Raw genomic sequence first — 26,875 nt, 5'->3', positions numbered from 1 at the left:
GAGCAAAGTTATAGTAGCTGTGTTGGCATGGGATGGAAAGGATCCCTTCTCCAATGCCACTGTGTAGTAGCCCATAAGAGATTCACACACCTGCAAAGACATCAGTTTATAAAATTCAGTGGAAAACCCGTCTGGCCCCGGGGCAGTATATGAGCGTAAATGTTTGATTGCTTTCTGGATCTCTGTGCCTTGAATAGGTCCATTCAACACTGATCTCTGCAGGTCTGTGAATCTAGGCATACCCGCGTCCTCCAAATAATCGAGGACATCTGGGCCCATATAGGTAGTAGGACTAGCATAGAATTTAGAAAAGTGTTGATAAAATGCCTCAGCAATGTCCGCTGGTTTAGTATGGTAAGAATGAGGTCCTGTTTTAACCCGGGAAATATAGCGATCGTCTTGCCAGTTCTTAGTCAGCGTAGCTAACAATTTACCTGTCTATTCCCAAAATGATAAAATCTGTATTTTCTGTAAAATAGCGAACGCTTAACCCGATCATGTAACAAAGCATTCAAAGCTACTTGTGCTGAATGCATGTCCTCACGAAGCAAGCGAGAAGGAGCTTGGATATATCGGGCTTTCAATTGTGAATATTGTTTCTCTAATCTAATAATACCGTGGGAGATTCTTTTGCGGCGAGCTGTTACATAAGAAATTATCGCCCCTCTAAGTACTGCTTTGGCCGTATCCCAAAAGAGTGGGTACATGTTGTCCATTAGTCTTCAAGAAATCCTCCCAACAAGAATGCAGATATGCCTGAAAGGAAGGATCATCTTTCAGATATGAAGGAAATCGCCACTGGAAGCACCCCAAAGGGGGAGCACTCCAGGACACATCCAACCAAATAGGACAATGATCGGAAATGGCTAATGGACCTATAGTTGCCTCAGATACTCGAGAGAATAATGATTCAGATATCAGTATATAGTCCAGACGGGAAAAGGTTCCATGAGCTCGAGATTGGTGAGTATAATCCCGTTCAAACGGGTGAAGTAGACGCCAAGGATCTACCATGCCCAGCGATTTACACAGAAAGGGTAGCCCCTTAGTGTCAGATGCAGTTGGTGACCTAGTTGGTCCAGTGCGATCAAGAGAAGCATCCAGGACCTGATTGAAATCCCCAACCACTAGAAGAGGAACAGAAGTGTCCTGAAGTCCTAGAGTAATCAAAGAATTAAGGTAAGTTGATGAATAAATGCTAGGCCCATATGTAATCAGTAATCTAAAGTCTGTATCCTGTAAAGTGATATGTAATAGTAAGGACCTACCCTGAACATCTTGATGGCAAGTGGTGACAGCACACTTCAAGCCCTTGCGAATCAGCAAACAAACTCCAGCCCGCTTTCCCGAGGAAGATGCATAAAAAACAGAACCAACCCATCCCCGCTTCAATTTCTCATGTTCCTCAGCAGTTAATTTAGTCTCTTGTAAACAGGCCAAGTCAGCCTTGTGGTGTTTCAATTGTTGCAGGATTTTGGACCTTTTTATCGGTGATGTTATACCAGCAACATTCCAAGAGACAATTCGATGGGCACCCGATATAGTATGCATGTTGACAATTATATCCCAAAACCACATCCAGGTGCCCAGCCTCACCCAAGCGTATATCGTATAGTACCTATTATATTGCAGCAGAAGCAAATTCAAATACAGTAAGGAAATACTTAATCTAACCCAAAAGAAAAACAAAACTGAAGCAAAATTTCTTCCCCAAGGCTGTTCCCATCCCATCCCACAATCCCCAATCCAACCCCCCACATTCCCAAATCTCCCAAATAGCATATCCCCTGTGGAATATGCAAGAGGCCCGGGAAGACACTAACGGAACCCCAATCCTTCTAACAAACCAGAACGTACTTTACTTAAGTGAAAGCTTCAACATAGAAACATATACTAGAATAGAATCAATGAAGTTCATCCTAGCCAATAACCAATACAGTTACATATTAAGTTCGTCAAGGAGGGTCTCCCGGAGAGCTCAGGTGAGTGTTGATGTAGTCGGCTGCTTCAGAGGCCACTGAAAAGGAGTGCCAAGCACCCTCATGTTGAATCTTCAATATAGCTGGGTAGAGCAGTGTTTTTCAACCTTTTTTGGGCAAAGGCACACTTGTTTCATGAAAAAAATCACGAGGCACACCACCATTAGAAAATGTTAAAAAATTTAACTCTGTGCCTATATTGACTATATATAAAGTAATTCACTTGAGTGCCACCGCCGCCATCGGGAACAGGCCGTCGCCAAGTTCTCCCTGCTTCTCTTCCCCGCGGGGCCGACCAACTCTCGCCACCCGTCATCAATTCTAACGTCGGAGAGGACGTTCTATGCCAGCCAGGCGATTGGCTGGCCCAGAACGTCCTCTCCGACGTCAGAATTGACGCGAGTGGCGAGAGTTGGCCGGCCCCACAGGGAAAAGCAGGGAGAACTTGGCGCCGGCCTGTTCCCGATGGCGGCGGTGGCACTCAAGTGGCTAAAGAGCCGCAGTTTGCCGGCCTAGGGACAACACTGGAGGGTGGCCAGCTGTGCACCCCCTTGGGACGTAAACCCGGGGTGGGGCAGACCGCCCCCCCCACCCTGGTATGCCACTATCTGTACCTCACTCCCTCCCTATGACCAAAAATTCTCCTTTCTTCTATTCCCCGTGTACACAACCATCTCTTTCCCTCCCTTCCTCTCTCCAAAGTCCATGCCTTTTGTGTCCAAACACTTATTCCCTCCCCCACCTCAGCATCTCTTTCCCTCCCTTCCTCTCTCCCAAGTCCATTTCTTCTGTGTCCAAAAACGCATTCCCTCCCCCACCTCAGCATCTCTTTCCCTCCCTTCCTCTCTCCCAAGTCCATTTCTTCTGTGTCCAAAAACCCATTCCCTCCCCCACCTCAGCATCTCTTTCCCTCCCTTCCTCTCTCCCAAGTTCATGCCTTGTGTCCAAAACGCACTCCCTCCCCCCTTTTGTGTTCCGTGTTTGCCTCCCAGCCCATCTTTGCAACTTTCTCAGCAAAACGAAGCTCAAGCCGCGAGGCTTGTCTTCTGCTTCCTGCCTGCCCTGCCGCACACAAATAGCCGAACGGAAGTATTCTCTGACGTCAGCGCTGACGTCGGAGGGCAGGCTTTGCTTAAGCCCTCCCTCCGACGTCAGCGCTGACATCGGGGAAAGCTTGCGATCGGCTATATGTTAGCTGCAGGGCAGGCAGGAACAGAAGAAGAGCCTCGCGGCTCGAGATGTATTGAACTCCGCGGGTCCCCCGTCCAGCTCTCTCCTGTCCACGTGGGGCGGATCGCCCCTCTCCCTAGACTGTGGCCTAGGACCCTGGGGGAGCCCGGGGCCCCTGAATGCAGGACTGGTGGTACTGCCCTGATGGCGGCCCTGACCGTACGGCACACCAGGCAACATCTCGCGGCACACTAGTGTGCCGCGGAACAGCGGTTGAAAAACACTGGGGTAGAGAAACAAAAATCGCTGTTTAAGTTCCACCAGACGCTTACAGAGAGGATAAAATTCCTTTTGCTTGTCAGTAAGGGCCGTTGAGTAATCCTGGCTAATACGAATAGCTGATCCTCGCATCATCAAGGTATCTTTCTTAGCCCGGTATTGGCGCAATATTGCCGCTTTATGTCTGTAGTTCAGGAACTTAGCTATCACCACTCGTGGTCTAGCATCCTGAGCAGGCCTTGCTCCCAAGCGATGGGCCCTTTCCAAACATAGAGAGCTGGATTCCATAGCCTCCGGGAATTCCATTTCCAGCCAGCCTTCCAACTCCGCAGGCAATCTCGTGTCAGGGATCAGTTCTGGGACACCCAGAAAGCGTAAGTTACTGCGTCGTGACCTATTTTCCAGGTCATCAATTTTTTCAGCCTGCCGATGCACTGTTTCTTGTAGTGCAGCAATATCCATTTCATGTGAATTTATATCATCCTCCGCTGCTGACACCCGTTGCTCTAGATCTGTTGTGCGGGCCGCTGTATCTGTTAACAGTTGTTCCAGGCGGGTCATTTTGTTAGCCAATGCCTCTAGCTGCGGACCCAGCACCTGAGCCACCGCTGTCTTTATTTCAGTCAGGGCTGTGTCCGAAAACTCCGACACCGCCGTCCCCGATGCGGCCGCCATTTTGGCCGCGCCCGAGATCGATTTTTGTTTTCCTGCGCGCACTGTTTTTGATCGCGCTGTTTCCTGCGACCGGGTCAAATATTGTTCCATAGATGCCCGATGTTGGGCATTTCCAGGAGACCCAGCCAGGATGAGGAATTCGCTTGCTGAAGTGTAGTTTAGTGGATTGGGGCCCGGAGCCGATGTAAGACACGTCTTCAGCGGCTCATAGCGTCACGTGACCCCTTGAATTGAATTTAAAGTGCTTTGTTTGATTTATAATCTGAGACATACTAAGCAGTCGGTAGTGATAAGCAATCTTTTTAACCAATATCAACCAAGTCGAATATTATGCTCCAATGAGCAGCTTTGTTTGGAAGTTTCATCTTTGAAGCAGGTGAACTTAGGCTGTCACCGTCATTTGATGATTGCAGTGCAAGGCGCTCTGTTGTGGAACGCCTTGCTGCTTGAAGTGAAGAGTTCTCCTTCTTTACTAACCTCCTCTTCTACGAAACTGCGATGGCAGTTTCTAGCACGGGGAGCCTTGCTGAATGGCCTGCGCTGCTCCCGACGCTCATAGGAACTTTTTGAGCATTGGGAGCAACGTGGGCCATTCAGCGCGGCTCACCGCATTAAAAACTGCTATCGCAGTTTCTTAGAAGAGGGGGGTAAGCTTCAGGAAATTGATTAAAACAGTGTTGTGGGACCAATATTATTCATGCATATGCGAAGGAAGAGGTTGAGCCAACGCTGATGATTATATTTTTAATATATGAAATTGATTTTAAGTTTATTTGTTATTAGATAATATTTTGTTTGTCTATTAATTCAGTGTCTATTGTGAAGTACATGTTTTAAATTATGAGTGTCTTGTAACTCACTCAGAACTGCAGGATGTGAGTACAAAAAATTTTAAATAAAAAATTTATAATATCATTTTTGTGTGCTGGGCTTTTATGCCATTTATTAACAGAAATAGTGATAACTGAAGAGTTGATTTTTCCACACATCCCTATCCTTTCCTGCGGCAGAATTTTAAATTGAAACGAAGGCTATTAATATCAACATTCTACATTCATGCAACATACGGCCTCTTTTACAAAGCCACGCTAGCGGCCCCGAAGCCCATAGAGATTTAAAGGGCTTTGGGGCTGTTTCCACGCGGCAGTCGCTAGCGCGGCTTTGTAAAAGAGGCCGATAGTGTATTGTCCATGAACTAGTTGTTCTTTTTCGACATCAACCTTATAAATGAATCAGATTTGTAGGCAGAGAATTGACCTGTGGGAAACATTATCCACACAGGCATGTTAAAATGCAGTAGAATCTCAGACTGATTGAGAAGATACAGAGCACAAGTGATACAACAGTTTTGCTGGCTTTGTATTGAACACAGGAGGGGCCTGTAAAGTTCTCAGCCCAACCAAGAAGAGAATTGTGTGGAGTCTTGAAACTTAAAAGTTATTCCGCACTTTTCTTGACACTTCTCATTTCAATGACATGTATTGTACCATCATTATTGAAGTTAATGTTCATATAACAGTGGGATATGTATTGGCCCGCTTACCCCCTGTCTCCCCCCCACTCCCCAAACCACCCTTCTCACCAATAACCAGACCACACTCTTCTTGTTAGAAATAGCTGCAGCTCTGTTTATTAACAATCAATTAATTTAAACACACTCACATAAACACACTCATATAACAAAACTGTTTCCCAAGCTACACATTAAATCATTACCAAAAATATTCGGCCCTCGACCCTGCCATGCCAGCAAGGGTCTGGGGGGTGTCATGTCCCAACATGCCTCTTTAACCAGAACCCGAGCATGGCTCCCTGCTGGCCCCCCGCTCATCTCCTGATGAGCCCCACCATACAGTAGCTCGGGATAACCACAAACCCGAACCATACCCCGGCAACAAACTGAACCAGAAAAAGGGGGGCAGGGCGGGGGGGGGGGCAGGAAAAGCTGCCTTGGAGGACCCAGGAAGACGCCAGGTCCTCTGAGGTCCTGGATTTATAAACTCCGCCTGGCCGTTGACCCCGCGTTTTGCCTATCAGGAGGCTGCTTGGCGGTGGGAAAACCTACCCATCGCTAAGCAGCCTCCTCTCCTCCCTACGCCCGCCCACCCTCGCTAAGCGCTCATTCCAATGGGAGGCAACGTGGGCCCTCCATCCCCGCGTAACTGCCACCCATCGAGACGAGGGCTCTCCTTTTCCATCAAAGCTGCTCATGTAAACTGCTTTGAATTGACTTCATAGTCATGAGTTAGTGGTATATAGAAGCTTTAAATAGCATCTTGGTTCCCACTTCGTTTGAGCTGGTGGGGTAGACCTAATTCTCTGAAAATTATGATAATCCCCAAAACTACTTATATGCTTTACATGATTCCTACATTATTTCCTTCTTCTTTTTCTTTTTTTAAATAAACTTTTAGAAAAATTTTTAGTTGATTTTTCATGGTGTCATAAATCTCCTAGAATACCCATTGCTAAAATGAAAGCTCCTTAACATTTTGTTTTTTAAGCTAATTAATAAAAATACTACGGCTAAAAAAAAATTATTTCCAATTTCAAGTTAAAGGCGATGAAAGGATTGATCTCATATCCTAAATTTTTAGAAATCGTGCTTTCTTAAAAATGGGAAAAATCTATCCTTTTCTCAAAACCCTTCCCCCCTTTCCTGAAAAGACTGAATGAGTGCATAATAGATAGTCAACATAATGACAAAGGACTTACTTCAGGGATCTCAAAGTCCCTCCTGGAGGGCCGCAATCCAGTCGGGTTTTCAGGATTTCCCCAATGAATATGCATTGAAAGCACTGCATGCACTTAGATCTCATGCATATTCATTGGGGAAATCCTGAAAACCCAACTGGATTGCAGCCCTCAAGGAGGGACTTTGAGACCCCTGTAGCAACAGGCTTATTTACAGCAGTGATTCCCAACCCTGTCCTGGAGGAACACCAGGCCAATCGGGTTTTCAGGCTAGCCCTAATGAATATGCATGAGAGAGATTTGCATATGATGAAAGTGATAGGCATGCAAATTTGCTTCATGCATATTCATTAGGGCTAGCCTGAAAACCCAATTGGCCTGGTGTTCCTCCAGGACAGGGTTGGGAACCACTGATTTACAGCGGCCGCTGGGTAACTTCCAGAAAAGGGAAGAGTGTGGTGCAGTGGTTAAAACCACAGACTCAGCACCTTGAGGTTGTTCGTTCAAATCCACACTGCTCCTTGTGACCCTGGGAAAGTCACTTAATCCCCCCCTCCCCCCCGGCATTTCCCCACATTAGATATATTGTGAGCCCACTGGGACAGGGGAAAATGCCCAAGTACCTGAATAAATTCAGGACAGGAGTAGGCAATTCTGGTCCTCGAGAGCCGGAGCCAGGTCAGGTTTTCAGGATATTCACAATAAATATGCATGAGATAGATTTGCATCACAATGAGGCAGTGCATGCATATCCATCTCATATATAATCATGGTGGATATCCTGAAAATCTGACCTGGCTCCGGCTCTCGAGGACTGGAATTGCCTACCCCTGCCCTAGAAGAACAATATAGATAATAAATACTAGGGTTACCATATGACTCCATAAAAAGGAGGATGGATTGCCCTCCTTTTCTGAAGTCATATAGTAACCCTAGGTATTACAGTAGCCTTGCTTCTGTGCAGCAAGGCTGCAATTGTGCTAACATTCACCCCACTGGTCTAGACTGGGCTGAGTTGAGCTGGGAGGGGTGAAATTGAGCTGTACACCTGCTCCCTCTGAAGTCACCACCAGCAAGGAGATGCTGAACCATTCGCTGTTTGTTTCTTTCCCCACTCCCCCTCACGGGGCTTTCAGTCTTTCTGTAGGTTCCGGCACCAAGGAGGGTCGGTACTACGAGTGATACAGCTTGTGAGGTTTCTTCTAAAATTTCTGCTTCCAGTTCAATTATTAGACAAACCATGGGAAACATAGTTGTGATATTTACCAGCATTGCTGTTTTGGTTCAAATAAAGAAGTGCTCGACCCTGGTTTCGAACAGAAACAAATGATTCACTATTCTGTCATCAGAGGCTCTGGGGTTCTGTCTAAGCTGCAGGAACTTTCTTTATGAACTCAGCAGACCTTACAGATTGTACAATGAATTGACTGACTGTGCAGCCAGCTTTGTTTAAACTTTTGAGTCAGAAATAAAAAGGAATCGCCATACATAAAGAACCGGATCACTCCACTATATATTGAAACTGTTCAGCGATTTGCAGCCCTATAGCATGCTTGCAGCTGTTAAGCCATGCCCACGTAAACCTGAATTTTCCCAATTAAAATAATAACAGCAAAACAATGATGTCAGCTAAAAATTGAGATGAAGGAAACCTTAAAAAAACAGAGACTGTGTTTTTCAATAAATTTGTCCATGTCATGGATCGTGCTTAAGCCTAAACAGTGATTTCTAGAGCAGCAAGTTGATTGACTAACAATGATACTTTTGGATATTGTAAAGGAAGCACAGTGCTACTTTGCAAATCAATACGAACCCTGACACAAACACGAACCTCGTTGCTTTTCTAGGTTGTATCAGTAAAGCTGCATCTTTCATACCTGGTTTTAAGAAAGGTGTGGACAAATTCCTGGAGGAAAAATCCATAGTCTGTTATTAAGACATGGGGGAAGCCTCTGTTTACCCTGGATCGGTAGCATGGAAAGTTGCTATTCTTTGGGTTTGGGCTACATGGCTTGATGGACCATTGGTCTGACCCAGTATGGCTATTCTTATGTTCTTACGTGAGCCAAGTACAGAACAATTAAGCCATTATAACATCACTGATGAGGTTGGCTCTGAGGCACGGTGGAATGAGGCATTATGACATCACATTCTCAACTCTAGAATGTTGCTCTCATTGGGGTTCCAGAATCTTGCTATTCTTTGAGATTCTGGAATGTTGCTACTCTTTGGGTTTTGGTCAGGTACTAGTGACCTGTATTGGCCACCGTGAGAACAGGCTACTGGGCTTGATGGACCATTGGTCTGACCCCCATAAGGCTAGTCTTATGTTCTGATTTATTAACTGCCTTTTTCTGTGGCTGACATCAAAAATTTTTCTGATCTTTTCCATGCTGTGCTGTTTATTCCCTCTGCTGTCTTTCCCAATAGCCTAGTGGTTAGGGCCTCAGCACCCTGAGGTTGCAGTTTCAAGTCCAGGGCTGTTCCCTGTGACCCCGGGCATGTCACTTAACACTCCAATGTCCCAAGTACACTAGTCAGATTGTGAACCCAACGGCATAGATAGGGAAAAATACTTGAGTACCTGAATTTAAACTGCTTAGACTATAAGCAGTATATAAATACTTAAATAAATAAAAATAAATATCCTCCCTCCTTTTACAAAGCCGCATTAGGCTTTTGTATCACTGGTCATGGCGGTATTAACTCCAATGCTCATAGAATTCCTATTAGCGTTGGAGCTAGTACTGCCATGGCCAACGATAAAAAAAAGTCTAACGCAGCTTTATAAAAGGGGATGTAGATTTGCAGTGAATGCCAAAGGAGATACAAACTTGAAACGCACACTTACATATTAAAAAATTTATTACATTCAGTTCATGGTAAGAAAATAACTGAAAATGTTCTTAGCGTTATAAATTGTTAATGCTATAAATATTTTACACAGCTTGCGCTCTCTCTGTTGGTGTTGCTTTGTCAAGCCAGTGTTAAATCAAAAATATACAGTATTTAAAATTCTAGTTTCGAACTAAAAATAAAATGTTGTAACCATGACTAATGGTGGCATGAAGCTACGCCGCTCCTTTCATTCAAATACATGCCAATAATTCATTCCACTAGATTTTATTTCTCCTTTAAGCACAGTGCATACTTGCTAGAACAAACGGAAATACAGGCCATTGCCAATTTTTATTGCAACTCTTAAAAAAATATATACAGTATTTAAGAATGCTGATATTGGGTTGGTGAAAATGAGTTGGTGGAGGCGTTTCTGATCGGCTGCCACGGTTTTCCAATAGACTGAATATGTTCCTTGGCCTTCATCCTCAGTGAAGCTATGCTGTTGTTTCTAGGGTCTGCTTCTTCCAGTGGAAATTTGTCCATGAAGCTACTTCCACATTGATAAGGCGGTGGAGGACCCAAAGCCCCAATGGGCTGCAAAGTATGACCTATAGAGGGAGAGTTCAGAAATGGTGGGGGGGTGTAGCTGCTGGGAAGGCTTTGAGATGAGGCCACAAAGCCTGGCAGGGTCTGTAAAGAGGTGCTGGTCGACACTGGTTGAGTCAGCCATGACTCCAGGGGTAAGTTGCTACTTATGGCTCCCATGGCAGAGCCCTGAGGTGATCTGTTGAAGGACAGAATAGGAGAATCTTGAAGCTTCATTGAAGTGATCTCCAGTTTTTCCTGCCTCCTCCACTTGGCTCTTCTGTTTTGAAACCAAACCTGAAAAATTACCTCGGGTTAGAGTAAGTTATTCCAGGTTTTTTTTTTTTTTAAAGCATCAACGGCAATCTACTTTTTACTTCCGACAGCAAATAATCACTGCAGCTACTAAAATACAAAACTAGCCAGGCTTCAATGAATCTTCAAAGGAAAAATAAACCCATTAAGGAATCTGCCAACCCATTACTGTTTCAATTTTTTATTGTATAAATCCCCTTTTTTCCTCTTGTGCCATGTTGTGACAATTCAAATTCACTTATACAGTGGTGCCTCGCATAAAGAACGCCTCGCACAGCGAACGCTGCACACAACGAACTTCATGTCATGATTCATACAACGAACTTCGTTTCACACAACGAAGTCGCCCGAGCTTCCACGATCGCTGCCGATGTATTGCATCCTTCCGCGCAGGCACTGCAGGCAGTCGTTAGTCACTGCGCTTAACGCATTTCACATAACGAACTTTTCGCATAACAAACTTGCTCCTGGAACGAATTAAGTTCGTTGTGTGAGGCACCACTGTATATATGTCATTTCCCTTGTTATTAATTATTTTTGTTTGTTTTAAAAATTGTTTTATATTGTAAACTGCGGCTTAATAAAAGGAGTCCTTAGTGATCAGGCCAGTCTTTGTCCATTTTCTCGTTTTCACCTGAAGTTCTCTCCCTCCCCTCCCCCCCCCTCATTTTATGCCTCTGAACATTCTAAAGAAATCAAGTTTCAAGTTTATTATGGTTTGATATACCGCTTTAATGCTCCCACAGCAAATGCCCCAAAGCCTATAGGGACTGAATGGACTTTGGTGAATTTGCCGCAGCAGAAGTGCTACTGGAGGTTTGTAAAAGGCGCCCTTAGTGTTCATTCAAGGTGGCATAGTATGGGTGTGGAGGGAGGGGCAGTGTGGCACTGGCACAGCAATCAGTGCCACTAAATCATTTAGCCTAGCCCTAGCAGGACTTTAAGCACCTGCACAGCTCAGGTTTGCTACATTCTGCCCCCTTCAAATAGTGGGACCGCTCAAACTCTGAGCATGTGTGGATGCTGAACATCCCATGCTGGTTCTGCCGACTGAATTAGAGCGGTGACAGCAAATGCTATGGTCTAATTTAATCTAATGATACCAAGTCGTCCAGGGAGACACACTGCTATAGGAGATTTTATACGCACATTCACAGTTGCCACTTGCAACAAAGATCTCAGCGGACTGCCTGGCTCACTCAGATAAGTTTACATTTATTTTTTGATTTGCTTGGTGTTCGGGATAATAAAGCTGCTACGATGGTCCCAGCGGCAACTCTGGTTTAGTTTTTTTTAACTATTTCACCAGATTGTGAGTTTGAGCACTTTATATCACAAATAATTTATTATGAGTTTATTAACACTGCAATTTAAGAATTGAGTCTCTAATCTAAGCCTTAGATTTATATACCGTATCATCTCCTGCAGTAGGGGCTTGACTCGGTTTACATAAGACTTCAATAAACAGGGAAATCAGATTAACTAGCAAATGAATTACTAAACAAAAGGCAATTAACACTCATTAGTACCACTTCCTCAAAACTGTTGAAAAAGCATTGTTTTCATCGATTTATGAAAAATCTGGAGAGAGAAAAAAAAGAGTTCTAATATTAGGAATTTCATTCCAAATCGTCATAAACTACACGAAAAGGAGAAACAGATATTACCAACAAGTTTTATCCCTTTCATTGAAGGAAATTAAAGTTTGTACTTCTGAGAATTCCTTGAAACAACAGACCGAAGAGAATTCCATGTTAGAGGGACTATAGGCAAAAATAAGACCATGGATAATTTTGAATAGTATACAAGCGCATTTAAATTGGATTCTAAGATGAACAGGGATTTCTCAGTAATGGAAGTACATGATCAAATGGTGAGATGCTGGACATGTGCGGGGAGAGGAAGAGAAGGAGGGAGAGTTTTTGGAAGGAGGTAAGAAAGGGGAGATGCTGGACACCTCTGGGAGAGAGGAGAAACTAGACACAAGGGGAAGGGCCTTGAGCCACCCTGGAAGGTGGGGGGAGAACAAGGTACATGGCTGAAGGTTTGCCTAAGATATCAGATACCTTGGGACTGGCCCTGAAAACGAGAAAACAGAAAGTGTAACTATTTGGAACTTTCCATTTAAATTCATATACCTCCATATATATATTTTGTATCTCAGAGGTGCTTGACCGTTTCTTTCAAACTAAGCAAGGAACAGCAGACAGACATTCATCTGATACAGATCTGTCAGAGTTCAGTTGCTGCATTCCCCCCATATGAAGATATGCTGAGGTACTGAGTTGCAATTTAAACACAGTGTTTCTCTGCTTCAGAGGGCTTACAAAGGCACGCTAAGCGTTTTAGCGCATGTTTAGTGCGCAATATTTATCGCACGCTAAAACGCATAGCGCACCTTTGTAAAAGAGGGGGTAAGTTAGCCCCGGAAGCAAGCCAGAACAAAATGACTTTCTTAAAGCCATAAAAAGAGCCAGTGGTAGAATGGACCCTGAATCAAAGCTCTAGCTCCAAGACGACATTTAGGTGCCTTATGAGGAGCATTTTCAAAAGGCCTAAGTCAGACTAGAGATGCCCACTTCATAACGTGCAAAAAGGACATCCATCTCGCATGTATTTGCCAATGTATTTGTGTCAGGATTTCCTGTTTGAAAATATATGATATGAATGTCCATGTGCTGAGGACATTCACCATCAACAGCCATTTTACTAACTGGAACATTCAACATATCAATGGCAAAAGAGCAGAGACAAGGATGTCTGTCCAGCAGCATTCTTAGAATGGCCACATGCAAAACAGAGGGGCAGCCTCACCGTTCGTGCAGCGGACTTTAAACCAAGAGACCCAGGATCAAATCACACTTTAACTCTTATTTTGTAATTGTGAGCCCACCAGGAACAAAAAAAAATGCATACTGAATGTACACCCCCTTCCATACCCTTTAGACTTGCAGGTGTCTTCTATATATAGGTACAGTAGGTATTTTTCTGTTTCTGAAGGGCTCAAAATTAAAAAAGAAAAAAAAAGTTAAAGTGCAATTTGAGCTTGGGTCCCTTGGTTTACAATCCTAAAAATCCATTGCACTAACCACTGGGTTATTCCTCACACTTGTTTTCTGTTTTCTGCTTTCTTAAGAATGCCCTTAATATTTGAAGCTGTCAAAGAGCCCAGTATCCCCTTTCAGTTTCACTTTCCAACTTTATTATAAAAGTTAATATACCACTCATCAAATAAATAAATGAAATGTCTAAGCGGTTTACAATTAAACTCTTTTAAAAAAACAACGCACACAACAAAGTACAAAATTACTCTAAAATGTTAATTCATATACATTTGACCAAAAATAAAAATTTACTCCAAGGGAGAGGGAATAGGGAAAGTAACCATTGGACAATTAAGGAGGTGCCATGCTTTAATCCCTCCAGTGGTTATATGCTCAATCAGAGCACTTTTTTGTACCCTGGACGTGACTGATACAGGTCTAAGGCCTAGATTCACTAAACTCACCTTTCTGATCCGATCCATGGACGATCAGTGGCTGAGTCTTGCCGAGCGACCGATTCACTAAATAGTCCTCATGCAAATTATTTGATTGGAGCCACGCCCCACACCGACCACACGGATCGCCGCAGAGTGATCCAGATGCATGCGTAGACCATCCTCTCTGCCTGGAGATGCCATTTGCGCATGCGCTTGAGGTCAAAACAAAAGGGGAGGGTGGATGCACTCGTTGGCCTCACGAGAATCATTTCAAGGGAAAGGGAACATGCTTTGCAGCCAGACTGGAACAACTAAGCAGAACATGCCGTACTGCAGCCCTGCTTTAAACCTGCGGGTTAAAAACACTGACTCGCAGAGAGGAAGGGCAGCAGAAAGGCAAGGCGGCAGAGAGCAGAGCAGGGCGCTTTTTGCACAAGGGAGATGTTTTTTTATTTTGATGGTTTCAGGGCTGCAGGGCTGGGATTTTTAGGGCGGCAGAGAGCAGGGCAGTCATCAAGGACGTGAGTGACTGGTCCTCAGCAGTTTCTTCTTTTTGGATCGGCAAGCCCAGTCGGTTTTCCTTATTCTGTTTAGTGAATCGCTGCCTTCCTACTTATGCATGCATTCCCCTCATTTGCATGTGCGGATCGGGTGCGGATCGGATCAGGCAGAAGGTAAGTGAATCGGGCCGGGATCGGAAAAGGCTCGCAAACTGGTCGGGATACGATCGGTGAGCTTAGTGAATCTAGCCCTAAGTTAGGACATCCTTTTTAGACTTGGTCATTTCTTCCCATTAGATAATCACTGTTGGGCAGTCTGATTTTAGGTTCTCCCTAATCCCATGCACAGGTACTGCAGTGTTGGATGACTTTTTGCCTTTGCAAAATCACAATTTGGATGTTTCAAGCACATTGACATTCATATGGGCACTTTAAGACATCCATATGCTTTGAAAATAAGCTTTTATGTGTCTTTGTTTAAAAAAAAACAACTAGTGGTATAAATCCTGCAGAAACCGGTGTCTAAACTGAGCAGACAAAGGGACAGATTCAGTAAATGGTGCTGAAAGTTAGGTGCCAAAAGATCCATGCTGAAATGTTATTCTATAAAAAGGTGCTCCATGCCAAGCATTCTTTATAAAAAAGCACTTGGGGGGAATTCTATTGGTGCCAGTATCGGTGCCAATCATGAACCAGAGCTGATTACAGAATTTTGCTTTTTTTTGTTTTTTTACACCGGTGCCTTAAATGGAAACTGGCCGCTATGGAAGGGAAGTAAATACACTTATGCGATTGTTGTGGCACAAACCCCTATCCTGAGGAAGATTCAAAACGCGTTGGTGGGAACTAGTGCAACAACATCAATAAGCTAAGTTGCATACTATTAGCATTATGAATAGCAACGAGTTAAGGAAGGATGAAATGAAATAATAATAAGTTAATATTTGTATGAAGAAAAATATAAAACTAAACAAAAACTATAAAAGCAAAAAAGATATCACAATCTTGGGTTGAATCAGTGAAGAGGGCAGCCACGCTGTGCCTGTTTGGACAGGCTGGCGTTCTGTGAATCCCCATAGTGATATAAATAAATAAGTGATATGAATAAATATATCAGCATGATCGTTTGAAGAATTGTTGTATGGTCATTGATATTCAGTGAAAGCCAAATAGTGTGTGATTTTAAGTGTAGGCCAGCATTTTAGAAGCCTACGCTTCAGCTGCCGGTGTCACACTTACGGAAGCCCCCTAGGGTCGCCTAAGGCTACTTCCTGAGCAAGCCATGCCCACAGTAGCCTTAGGCATCCTTAAGCACTCCTAAGCACTTCTGTAAATACGACACTGGCGCCTCCAATGAAGGCACCATTCGTGCCTCTATTTTTTTTTTATTTTTTTGAAAATGTGCTTCTGGATTGATTGGTCTTTGAGCCAATTCTCACAACCAACTTTGGGCAAGTAGATGTACACCAAGTGAAATCTAGGCCCTCTTTTATTAAGGTGCGCTAAGCGTTTTAGCGCGCATTTATCGCACGCTAAATTAACACACATGCTAAACGCTAACATGTCCATAGGATAACATGCGCGCGCGCTAAAAAGCATAGCCCACCTTAGTAAAAGAGGGGGGCTAGTGTAAATCCTGGTACGGAAGTCGAGAACGCAACCTCAGGATTTTATAACATCATGACCAAATTCTGGGAATTCTTCTGACTCAGCAATCATTGGTGTTAATTGGCTCGTTAAGTAATTATGTTGCATGCGCCTCTCAGGATCACAAGAAAAATTTGGCACACAAGTTTCAGCAACCTTTATAGAATCCAGGGGATAAGGTCTATAGCTTTCCCAAGTAGGTTTATAAAGTATGCAGTTAAATCACAACTTTGCTTGTGCTCTGCCCAAACTTCACCCTAAAACATGCCTATAGTAAACTAGAATACAAATATAAACATTCTTGTACTCTTGTATATTTGTATGGCTAGGGTAAATCTACTGTATATGAGACTCTTTGGGCCAGATTCTGAAAACAATGCCTGCCACAGTAGGCGACTACAAAATGGCCACCTACTGCGTGTTAATCCATAACACTGCGTGCTTCATCCATAATTACGTCTATTTTTCATACAGATGCCTTAAATGTAGGCCAGTATCTTACAGGCCTACATTTAGGGTGTCTGACTCATGTGCCTACAGAAGCACCTAGGCATGCCTACGGACGCCTAAGGGAAAGGAAAGGGATTGGGACTTGTTTTACAACCACACTCAACGTGGTTTACATACAAGTACAGTACAGTAAAACCTTGGATTGCAAGTTAACTTGGTTTGCCAGTGTTTTGCAAGACAAGCAAAACATTTTATTAAATTTTAACTTGATATATAAGCAATGTCTTGCAATACAAGTACATACAGTATACATACATCACAACTGAGACGATGGTTCCTCTCTCTCTGACGCTGCAAGAGCGTAGTGACTGTTCTAGACAAGCAAAGTCTTGCAATACGAGTACATACAGTATACACGTGTCACATCATCACAACTGAGCCGATGGTTCTCTCTCTGATGCTGCAAGAACGTAGTGGCTTTCTAAATAAGCAAAGTCTTGCAATACGAGTACATACAGTATTTTGTATTAAAGTTTTGGGGTTGTGGAACAAATCATCTGAGTTTCCATTATTTCCTTTCGGGAAATTCTCTTTGATATACGAGTGCTTTGGATTACAAGCAAGCTTCTGGAATGAATTATGCTCGCAAACCAAGGTTTTACTGTACTTCAAGCATTTTCCCTATCTGTCCTGGTGGGCTCACAATCTAATGTACCTGGGGCAGTGGAGGATTAAGGCCAAAATTCTGTAACCAGTGCCTAATGTTAGGCACCTATTTCGGAGGCACCCATCTAGATAGGCACCTATTTAAATCGAATAACAAGTTCAATTAAGCTCTTTAATCAGCAGCAATTGAAAAATAGGCGCCTATCAAGAAAGAGCGATTCTGCAACAAGGCGCCTCTAAAAATTTAGGCGGTCTTCAAAAAAATAGGCACTATGCACATTAGGCATGGGCGTGGCTACATGTTAGGCGCCCTGTTGCAGAATCGCTGCTCTTAAGCATGCTTAAGCGCTCAGCTAGGCTCCTAACTATTAGTTGTGCCTAGAACTGGCCTATTTCTTGGGCGCCTCCAAAATAGGTTCTGCTCAGCATGATTCATTAAACAGCACCCAGTTTTACTTAAATCGCGCTGAACAGTGCCTAAATAGGTGCCTAACTTTTGGGAGTTTCTTATAGAATTTTCCCTTAAGTGACTTGCCCAGGGTTACAGGGAGCAGCACAGGATTTGAACCCTCTACCTCAAGGTACCGAGGTTGTAGCTCTAACCACTGTGCCACAATCTCCTCCACCTAAGGCCACTTCCAGCATAAGCCATGCCTACACCGGCCTTATGCATCCATAGGCATGCATGGGTGCATCTGTAGGTGTGCGTCAGATGCCTATATTGTAGGCATGGTTCACCACATTGATGTAAAAACAAAACATGCGTCCCGATTTGTCTGTTAGACGACGGTAAGAGGCCTACTGCAGCCTACAACTGGGATCTAGTGGGTCTAGTGGGTTTCGGGGCAGGAGCGATCTTCCCACGCTCCTGCCCCATGCAGATTGCTCAGAGGAAATGGCCTCAAAAACCCACTAGATCACCAGGTAAGGTTTAAGGGGGGGTTTACAGGGCTTAAAATAGCCCAAAAAATTATTATTATTTTTTTTTTGTTTAAAAATCGCGAATAACCAAATCCGCGGATACTGAAACCGCAGATTCGGAGGGGGAAGTGTAGCAGGAGGGGCCCCTGACATGTTGGTTCTGTGACTTACTGATCTGTACACTGCAGCTCTTGGCTTCACCATACAGTAAAAACACTGGCACTACAGACCAGTGGCGTACCTAAGGTATGTGATATCCGGGCCCATCATTTTTTGACACCCCCCACAGCCTATCATTTTTTGACAGCACCCCCCCTCCTTGGTATGGTTTGACAAAAGACTAAGAAGGTGGCGGAAGCAGTGAAAGCATCCTTTAAGGAACACCCTCCCAATCTGTCTCTATCCCGCCCCCTTCGTGACGCCACTGGACAGCGTTCTCAGCCATTGGTTGACCTTGACTGGGTCGCAGCGCCCAATTCTCAGCCAAGGTCGACCAATGGCTGAGAATGCTCTCGGGTAGCTTCACGATAGGGGGCAGGATAGAGCCAGATTGGGAGGTTGTTCCTTAAAGGACGCTTTCGCCGCTCCCACCATCTTCTTAGCCTTTTTCTTGGCCGTGGGGGTCGACCGGCAGCTGCGCAGAAGTGCAGGTCCCAGGAGGTTCCGGACCTGGCCGGCTGTGCACCCACTTAGGGCGTGCACCCCGGGGCGGTCCACTTCCCCCCTGTACGCCACTGCTACAGACACAAGAATGAGAAGCACAAATTCTAGTCAAAGGTGGACCCACAAGGCATATTTGAAATTTGGATGTGTAGCCCAGAGTTCAGTTTTAAGAGCGGCAACAGTAGCACTAACCATCTTGTGCTCCAGACAGAATTCATCTATGGGCTCCCTGTTATGTAGGACCCAGGGCAATTTATCCTTTCACCAGTTTGCCTCTGTATATGAGGGGCCACCATAAAGTTTTCAGTCCAGCCAAGAAGAGAATGATATGGAGCCATGAAACTTATTTATTTATTTATTCATTCAATTCTCTATGCTGTTCGCCCAGGAGAGCTCAGAATGGTTTACATGAGCTTATTCGGGTACTCAGGTATACTTCCCTGTCTGTCCTAGTAGGCTCACAATCTGTCTAATGTACCTGGGATTGGGTGACTTGCCCAGGGTTACAGGGAGCAGTGTGGGTTTAAGCCCAGAGCCCCAAGGTGCTGAGGCTGTGGCTTTGACCATTGCGCTACCCTCTCCCTCTCCTCCCACTTACAGGTTATTCTACATGTTTCTTGACACTTTTGTTTCAATTATATAGTTGGGCTGAGAACTTTTCAGTGACCCCTCCTAACAGTTAAGAATGTCATGACTGAGCTGAAAATCTGGTAGGCCACATTTGGCTATTAATCTAAAAATCTGGCTTATACTGATTTAGCATGACATTCCAATTCCATTTGTTGAAAATGGATTAAAACAAATTAAAATTACATTAATTACACTTCAATCATTTTTAAGACATGATGAGACCAGAAAATGCCCCATTTGTTAAAGAGAATGCCCGCAGGTTACTTTGTTTGAGAAGCCTAATCAAACTAGCACTGTAAGTCCTAAATCATGGCTCATTAACCAAACAGGTACTACATTTAAAAAACAAACCAATTTATCATTTAAGCCGCTTTAAGAACCACTAACAGACAATTACTAAGGGCTTCTTTTACTAAGGTGCGCTAGCAATTTTAGCGCGCTCGCTAGACGCTAATGCCTCCATAGAACTTGCGTTAGTATTTTTCGTTTAGCGTGTGGTTTGCACGCGCTACTCTTCAGCGCGTGCTAAAAACGCTAGCGCACCTTAGTCAAAGGAGCCCTACATGTCAATTAAAAAAAAATACTTTATCTGTAACTGAAACAATTTTACGATTTAAACTACTTATCATGCCTAAAGTGATTTATTAAATAATAACTTTTCATAAACTATATCTTAATGCCCATATGTGTTGAAATTAGACTATGTACTTAATAGATAAATACACATAAGAGCAGGCAATATGATCTATAAAATTAGTATGTTAAAAAAAAAACTGAGTATTTGCCAAAGAAAATGAAGCAACCTTTCAAAAATAAGTTTCTTTAAATAAGAAAGGAAGCTCCTTGGGCCAGATTAACAAATCAAACTTTGAAATCTTTCTAATAAGGAGTTAGGAGAAACCGTGTCGCTACAAATTAAAGAATATAATGTGTATATATTATACAATTTACATTAAAATATGCCTCTCCTGAACAACTTTAAAAAAAGGGAATTACTAGCTGGGTAAGCCACTTATCATAGCTACCGCTTAGCAGCCAAACATATTCACACTCCATAAACATTGAATATTTTCTCCCAAAATTCTCGGTTAGGTATTATGCGTATTACTTTTTTAAAATATTAAAATGCCACACTATGCATATTGTCCATAAGCAGGGCGGATCCCTCTCTTTACCTGGACTCGTACTTCGGGGAGATTGACTTTGGTAGCCAGCTCTTCCCTGCTGTACACATCTGGGTAATGAGATTTCTCAAAGGCTCTCTCCAGTTCATGCAGCTGGAAGGTGGTGAAAGTGGTCCGGTTCCTCCTGTGTTTCTTTTTGGGCTGTTCGTCCTTGGACAGTTTATTACCAGCACCGTTACAGTTTGCTATTTCTGGGCTGATGCAGTCATTAGAATGTTTGCTGCAATAGGACTCTGGAAAAAATAAAATAATAAAAACAAAAACAGAAGAGGAAAATATTCTGGGTCACTTTTGAAAGCAGAAAAGAGACAGAAAGTGAGTCCCCTTCTCCAGAGAAGGCAAGGCAGGCTGACATCTAGCTTTCTAAAGTATACACAAATTTTATTAATTCGTAAGTATTGCGCTCATCTCGGGCGCACATCAGAATGTTTAAAAGCATGCAATAACAAAAGAGGAAATTACATTTAAAATGGAAAATTATAACATGGATTTTATGAATTTAAATGTTTTCATCGTTTTTATCTAATGAAATGTATAGCAGGGAAAACGTATTTGTTACTTTTTATATATCTGCAAGCTTGGTAAAGCAACTAGTTTTCTATCCTCAAAAGGTCACAATCTAGGAGAGTCTTTTGGTGAAGAATAGCAAATGTTATCTACCACATTTATTTATTCCGTTTTCTATAAGCTCAGAACGGTTTACATTAATTTATTCAGGTACTAGAGCATTTCCCCCTGTCTGACCTAGTGGGCTCATGATCTGTCTAATGTACCTGAGGCAATGGGGAATTTAAGTGACTTCCCCAGGGACACAACGAGCAGCGCAGGTTTGAACCCACAACCTCACCTGTAGCTTTAACCACTGCGCCATGCACTGCCCGCATTCGATTCTTATGAGCCTTGCGACAGATAACATGCACTGGAGCAGTGGTCTCAAACTTGCGGCCCTCCAGGTACTATTTTGAGGCCTTTGGTATGTTTATCATAATCACAAAAGTAAAATAAAACCATTTCCTGATCATATGTCTCTTTAGCGGGAAGGGGTAAAACGCGGACCTCATGGACTGACGGACCTCGCGGATCTAAACCCGCACGGCCTTATAAATCTGAGGTCCGTGCTGTTTGTAGTTAGTTTCTGGCTCTGACAGACCTCGGTGACAATTTAGTGCCGACGGATCCGTCTCAGCATAGGGAGGGAAAAGTATTAGGATCCGCCAGCGCTACAATGTCATCGAGGTCTGTCAGAGCCGATTTGCTGGGGCTGCAGGAAACCAGTTTAAAGGATTCGTTTTACAGCCGCCCCAGCACTAGCACTAGTCTCTGGCTCTGACAGACCTAGGTGACATTTTAGCGCTGACGGATCCTAATACTTTCCCCTCCCTTTGCTGAGACGGATCCGTCAGCACTAAATTGTCACCGAGGTCTGTCAGAGCCAGAAACTAACTACAAGCGGCACGGACCTCAGATTTTTAAGGACGTGCGGTTTTAGATCCGCGAGGTCCATCAGGTCCGTGAGGTCCGCGTTTTACCCCTTCCCCTCTTTAGCTATAAATGACAATATTATTATTAAGACTTAGCCAAAAGGAAAGCTTTATAAACTATAAAGAGTTTTACCTCATGCAAAATTGTCATTTCTTTAATAAGACATTAACTTTTTTTCCTGCGGCCCTCCAAGTACCTACAAATCCAAAATGTGGCCCTGCAAAGGGTTTGAGTTGGAGACCCCTGCACTGGAAGGTTGGGCGATTTGGCCAGGCTCGCGGGTGCCGTGGTGGGATTCGAACCGGCTTCTCCCGCTCTGCCCTTTGGGCTCTTCCTCCGGGTCGCGTGACCTACCTCCAAAGGGCTCCCCCCCTTGCACTTGGGCTCGCTCTCCGGCGCCGGCCTCCTCGGGGAGAAAGCAGCGCCTCGGCTTCCTCTTCTCGGCTTCCTTCGGGCCGCCGGCCGCCTGGAACGCGCTCAGGATGCCCTCGTCCTTGGCGAATCCCAAAATGGCTTCTATGCTGTGGAGCCTGGAAGGGTTTCCCGCCGGACTCCTGCCCAAGCGTCCCGGGAAAGAGAAGCTGCCCTCGGACATGCTCAGTCGGGCGCTGCGCACGTGCATGGAAGGGCCGGCGCCGCTTCCCTTCTGCCCCTGTCCCTGCGGGCCAAAGAACACCGCTCTGAAGTTTTGTTGTTTTTTTTAATGAGCAGCAAAAATCTGCTTCTAGGCAGGTGGAGCAATTATAATTCCCAACAGCAGAGAAGAAAAATCTAGGTGCCACTCCCCACTCTGATTCCTTTAGCCGGGGCTTTGTGGCAGAGGCTCCCGGGTTCCCGCTAGGTGACTCTGCTTGTCATTCAAGAGGCGAGGATCGGTTCCCTGTGACCTCTGGCAGGAATGGCTGCGGCCTGACTTGCTGGGGGACTTTTAAAGCGATGCCCCCCCTGTCACAAGTTCTTTGTGCGAGTGTCAGCTGTCCCTGCTGTGCTCTCCAGAGAGATCTCATCTTCATTAGAACAGGCGTTTTGTCTTAGCTGGGATATAGCCCACCTGAGCTGATGATGTATTTATTACAGGCTACTCGTGGTTGCCAATTGATTGCAAAATGGAATACAGTTAATCGCGAGCTCTGCCACCTAATTTTCTCTGATTGTAACATTGTACCATCTTCGCTGATTGTCCAGCCCTTTTTCGTTGTAAACCGCCTAGAACCACTATGGCTTTGGCGGTATATAAGAACTAAAATTATTATTATTATTATTATTATTATTAATACAGTGGCCTAAAACTCAAACCCTTTTCAGAGCCACATTTTGGATTTGTAGGTACTTGGAGGGCCTCAGAAAAAAAAAATAGTTAATGTCTTATTAAAGAAATGACAATTTTGCATGAGATAAAAACTCTTTATAGTTTATAAATCTTTCCTTTTGGCTAAGTCTTAATAATAATATTGCAATTTATAGCTAAAGAGATATATGATCAAGAAACTATTTTATTTTATTTTTGTGATTATGATAAACATACCGAGGGCCTCAAAATAGTACCTGGCGGGCCGCGAGTTTGAGACCACTGCTCTAATACGGCTTGAAACGTAAAAGAGCAGAGACTTCGTTTCTAATTTGAAAAAGAAAAAAAAAATCACTTTTAAATTGCATTTGCATTGTTCGTGATCATACCTATTACATCTAGGAATGTTTATACGTTATATAACAAATATAGATGGATACACTTATAGATGGGCAGTTACTGTGACATAATTGTTATTAGGCTGACCTTCAGTTTACAGTGTATAATATTATCCGTTTCCGAATAAACTGCTTGTGGGGTTTGGTTCTCTGCATGCCATTTAAAATAGTTTATGGAGATAAGGCCAGAGTCAGAAGTATGAAGGGAATAGAAATAGATGGAGGGAGGAGACAGGAGGAATGGCGAGGAAGGAAGGATGATGTGGAGACAGATAATGAAGATGCTGTGGTTGCTGATTCTTAGTATTTGGTTATGATTAGGACTTTCGGTTTTAAAAGATAAGCACTAATAATAATTACCTAGTAAATGAATAAAACATTGGAACAATAGCAATAGAACTCCCAAAATAGCTTGAATTTTTAATTTTTTTTAAAAAAGAAAAAGTATCATCTCACCCGTCCCCGTCTTGTATTCTTTTAGTGATGAGTATTTGATATAAAAGTAGATATTTGATTCCACTACAGAAGTATTTGTGGTGCAAAAACATCATGAATATACCATTTTGTATCCCCAAAGTCCTCCTTCTTAGCTGGGAAATAAAACATTAAATTTTATAAGCACGTAAGAATAGAAGTCCTAGTTACGATTAATATATTTTTTGTGATTTTGCTTTCTCTAAGCCCTTTTAAGGTTTCCAGAATTTTATGGTAACTTTAGGCCCCGATTTCTAAGTTTTTTTGGGAGTGGGTTTTTTTTTTTTCTCTATGCCACAGAAAGAGAGACAAATCTTTGGGGGAAAACGGATTCCTTCACTGGCTTTTTCAGTTGTTCTGCCTCTTAAACACTATTTGAATTGTTTGATTTTTCACATATATTCATTTGTGAATGAGATGTTTCTCTGTGGCTTTGCTTTCATTAACTCTAGAATTAATGAATAAGGGATACTGTAAATGTATCAACCAAGAAATGAAGAATTAATTTATAACATTTTATTGAAAAAATCCAGTAAATATACAATAATATAATACAATAAAATAGTCATTACAATAAAATTCATCATATTAATTTCCATCAAATGCCTTTCATTTCTTCAAAATATATTTCCAAATTACCCATTACATCTCTCAATACCCTCCCCCTATTTCCTTACCCCCTTCCCTTTTCCCTATTCACCTCTCCCCATCCCCCCCACAATTTTTAATTATAACATTGTAATAAATGAATTAAACAAAATACAATTCAAATAATTCCACATATATTACTATCATCCTCCTATTACCACCCCAACCCTAGAATTAAACTGTTTGAAGAGGATCCAGCATTTCTTTTTGCTGAAAAAGCAGCCCCCATAAGCCTCCCCCATATTCTATGCACTATCACTATTATTTCTGTAGCGCTACCAGAAGTACGCAGCGCTGTACTTGCACGACAGGACTTTTAATTAACTGCTTCCTGTATCTGTTGCAAAGATTTCAGTAACGCCCTGTATAAAACACATTTATTTCTTTTGAAATCTCACAACAGTTTTGCCGCGGCATAAAGCTATTTCTAATGATTACTAGAGATGTTTTGCAAATCAGAAGTCAACCATCAGCTGTTAAATTCGCTGTAAATAAGGGAAAATAGTTATGTTAAACAGACGTATCTGTCAATGCATTTATTTATTTTTATTTTTCTGAAGTCTTTATTAACACTTGCAATTCTGATTACAAACCCACAAAATCAAGTAGCAAACAGTTGTGGGCATGAAACTCGACCCCCCCCTCTATTTTTTCATTTTGCAAAGGGAAAACACCCCAAGGTAGAAAGGGAATCAAAGAATACAATAATAAAATACAATTGATCTTACAAACTGGTGTACTAATAGCACACATTTTCACAAACTACCCTCTAGTAACTAGTAGAACAAACCAACTGCAGCATATGTTACAATGTAGTATGCATCTATATTTAATTTATTTATTTATTCAGTTTTCTATACCGTTCTCCTAAGGGAGCTCAGAACGGTTTACATGAATTTATTCAGGCACTCAAGCATTGTTCCCTGCTATCCCGGCGGGCTCACAATCTATCTAATGTACCTGGGGCAATGGGGGAGATTAAGTGACTTGCCCAGGGTCACAAGGAGCAACGTGGATTTGAACCCACAACCCCAGGATGCTGAGGTTGTAGCTTTAACCACTGCACCACACACTCCCCATAAATGTAATGATGCAAATAGCTAGGGTTACCGTATGACTCCAGAAAAAAAAAAAAAAGAGGATGGATAGAGACATCTGGTTTTACTTCCATTTAAAGCAGTAGAAGTGAAAACCCGGATGTCTCAATCCGTGCTCCTTTTCTGGAGCCATCTGATAACCCTACAAAATAGCTGGAATGAGTCTGAGACATTTTTAAAGGACTTCCCCAGCCTCTCCCTAGCCATGCCTTTTCTGCAATACTTGTCAGGAGCTCTGCGCTGTGCTAACACTGTCTGGGAGTACAGGAAATGAGCTCTATCTGCAGTACTCATCGTCCAGACGCAAGGGTCTCAAAGTCCCTCCTTGAGAGACGCAATCCAGTCGGGTTTTCAGGATTTCCCCAATGAATATGCATGAGATCTATGTGCATGCACTGCTTCAATGCATATTCATTGGAGAAATCCTGAAAACCCAACTGGATTGCGGCCCTCAAGGACTTTGAGATCCCATTATTTATGGAGGGTCTTATGATAAGCCCTGCCCTTCCCATGGTTCAGGTTTATTAAGTTCCGTCCCATGGGGCACACACACCGCCTAGGACAGGGGTGGGCAATTCCAGTCCTCGAGAGCTGGAGCCAGGTCAGGTTTTCAGGATATCCACAATAAATATGCACGAGATAGATTTGCATCTCAAGGAGACAGTGCATGCAAATCCATCTCATATATATTCATTGTGGATATCCTGAAAACCTGACCTGGCTCCGGCTCTCGACCGGAATTGCCTACCCCTGGCCTAGGAGCTTCTCTGAGATCAGTTCACACTGTCCACAGAACCTACTGGCGTAT

General features: G+C 43.3%; 1 protein-coding gene across 1 annotated transcript; it reads right to left on the bottom strand.

The window, feature by feature from the left end:
• Positions 1-9,651: 9,651 nt before the first annotated feature.
• Positions 9,652-23,187, bottom strand: RAX (retina and anterior neural fold homeobox). The gene is made up of 3 exons (XM_033929221.1): positions 22,517-23,187; positions 20,672-20,913; positions 9,652-10,520 (listed from the first exon to the last, which is right to left on the bottom strand). The coding sequence occupies exons 1-3, from the start codon at positions 22,782-22,784 to the stop codon at positions 10,020-10,022; spliced, it is 1,011 nt and encodes a 336-aa protein (XP_033785112.1). The 5' UTR covers positions 22,785-23,187; the 3' UTR covers positions 9,652-10,019.
• Positions 23,188-26,875: the final 3,688 nt, after the last annotated feature.

This window comes from Geotrypetes seraphini, chromosome 1 (genome assembly GCF_902459505.1).
Source record: "Geotrypetes seraphini chromosome 1, aGeoSer1.1, whole genome shotgun sequence".
Taxonomy (NCBI): Eukaryota; Metazoa; Chordata; class Amphibia; order Gymnophiona; family Dermophiidae; genus Geotrypetes; species Geotrypetes seraphini.
Note: the sequence above shows the minus strand (reverse complement) of the source record. Positions and strands in the feature narration are given on the sequence as shown.

Excerpts from the sequence above, each read along its gene's own strand:
- RAX (XM_033929221.1), bottom strand. The coding sequence starts at position 22,784 with ATGCACGTGCGCAGCGCCCGACTGAGCATGTCCGAGGGCAGCTTCTCT. Across the intron at positions 20,914-22,516 it reads AGGGGGGGAGCCCTTTGGAG|AGTCCTATTGCAGCAAACAT; the intron begins GTAGGTCACGCG and ends TATTTTTTCCAG. Across the intron at positions 10,521-20,671 it reads TCCCCGAAGTACGAGTCCAG|GTTTGGTTTCAAAACAGAAG; the intron begins GTAAAGAGAGGG and ends GTAATTTTTCAG.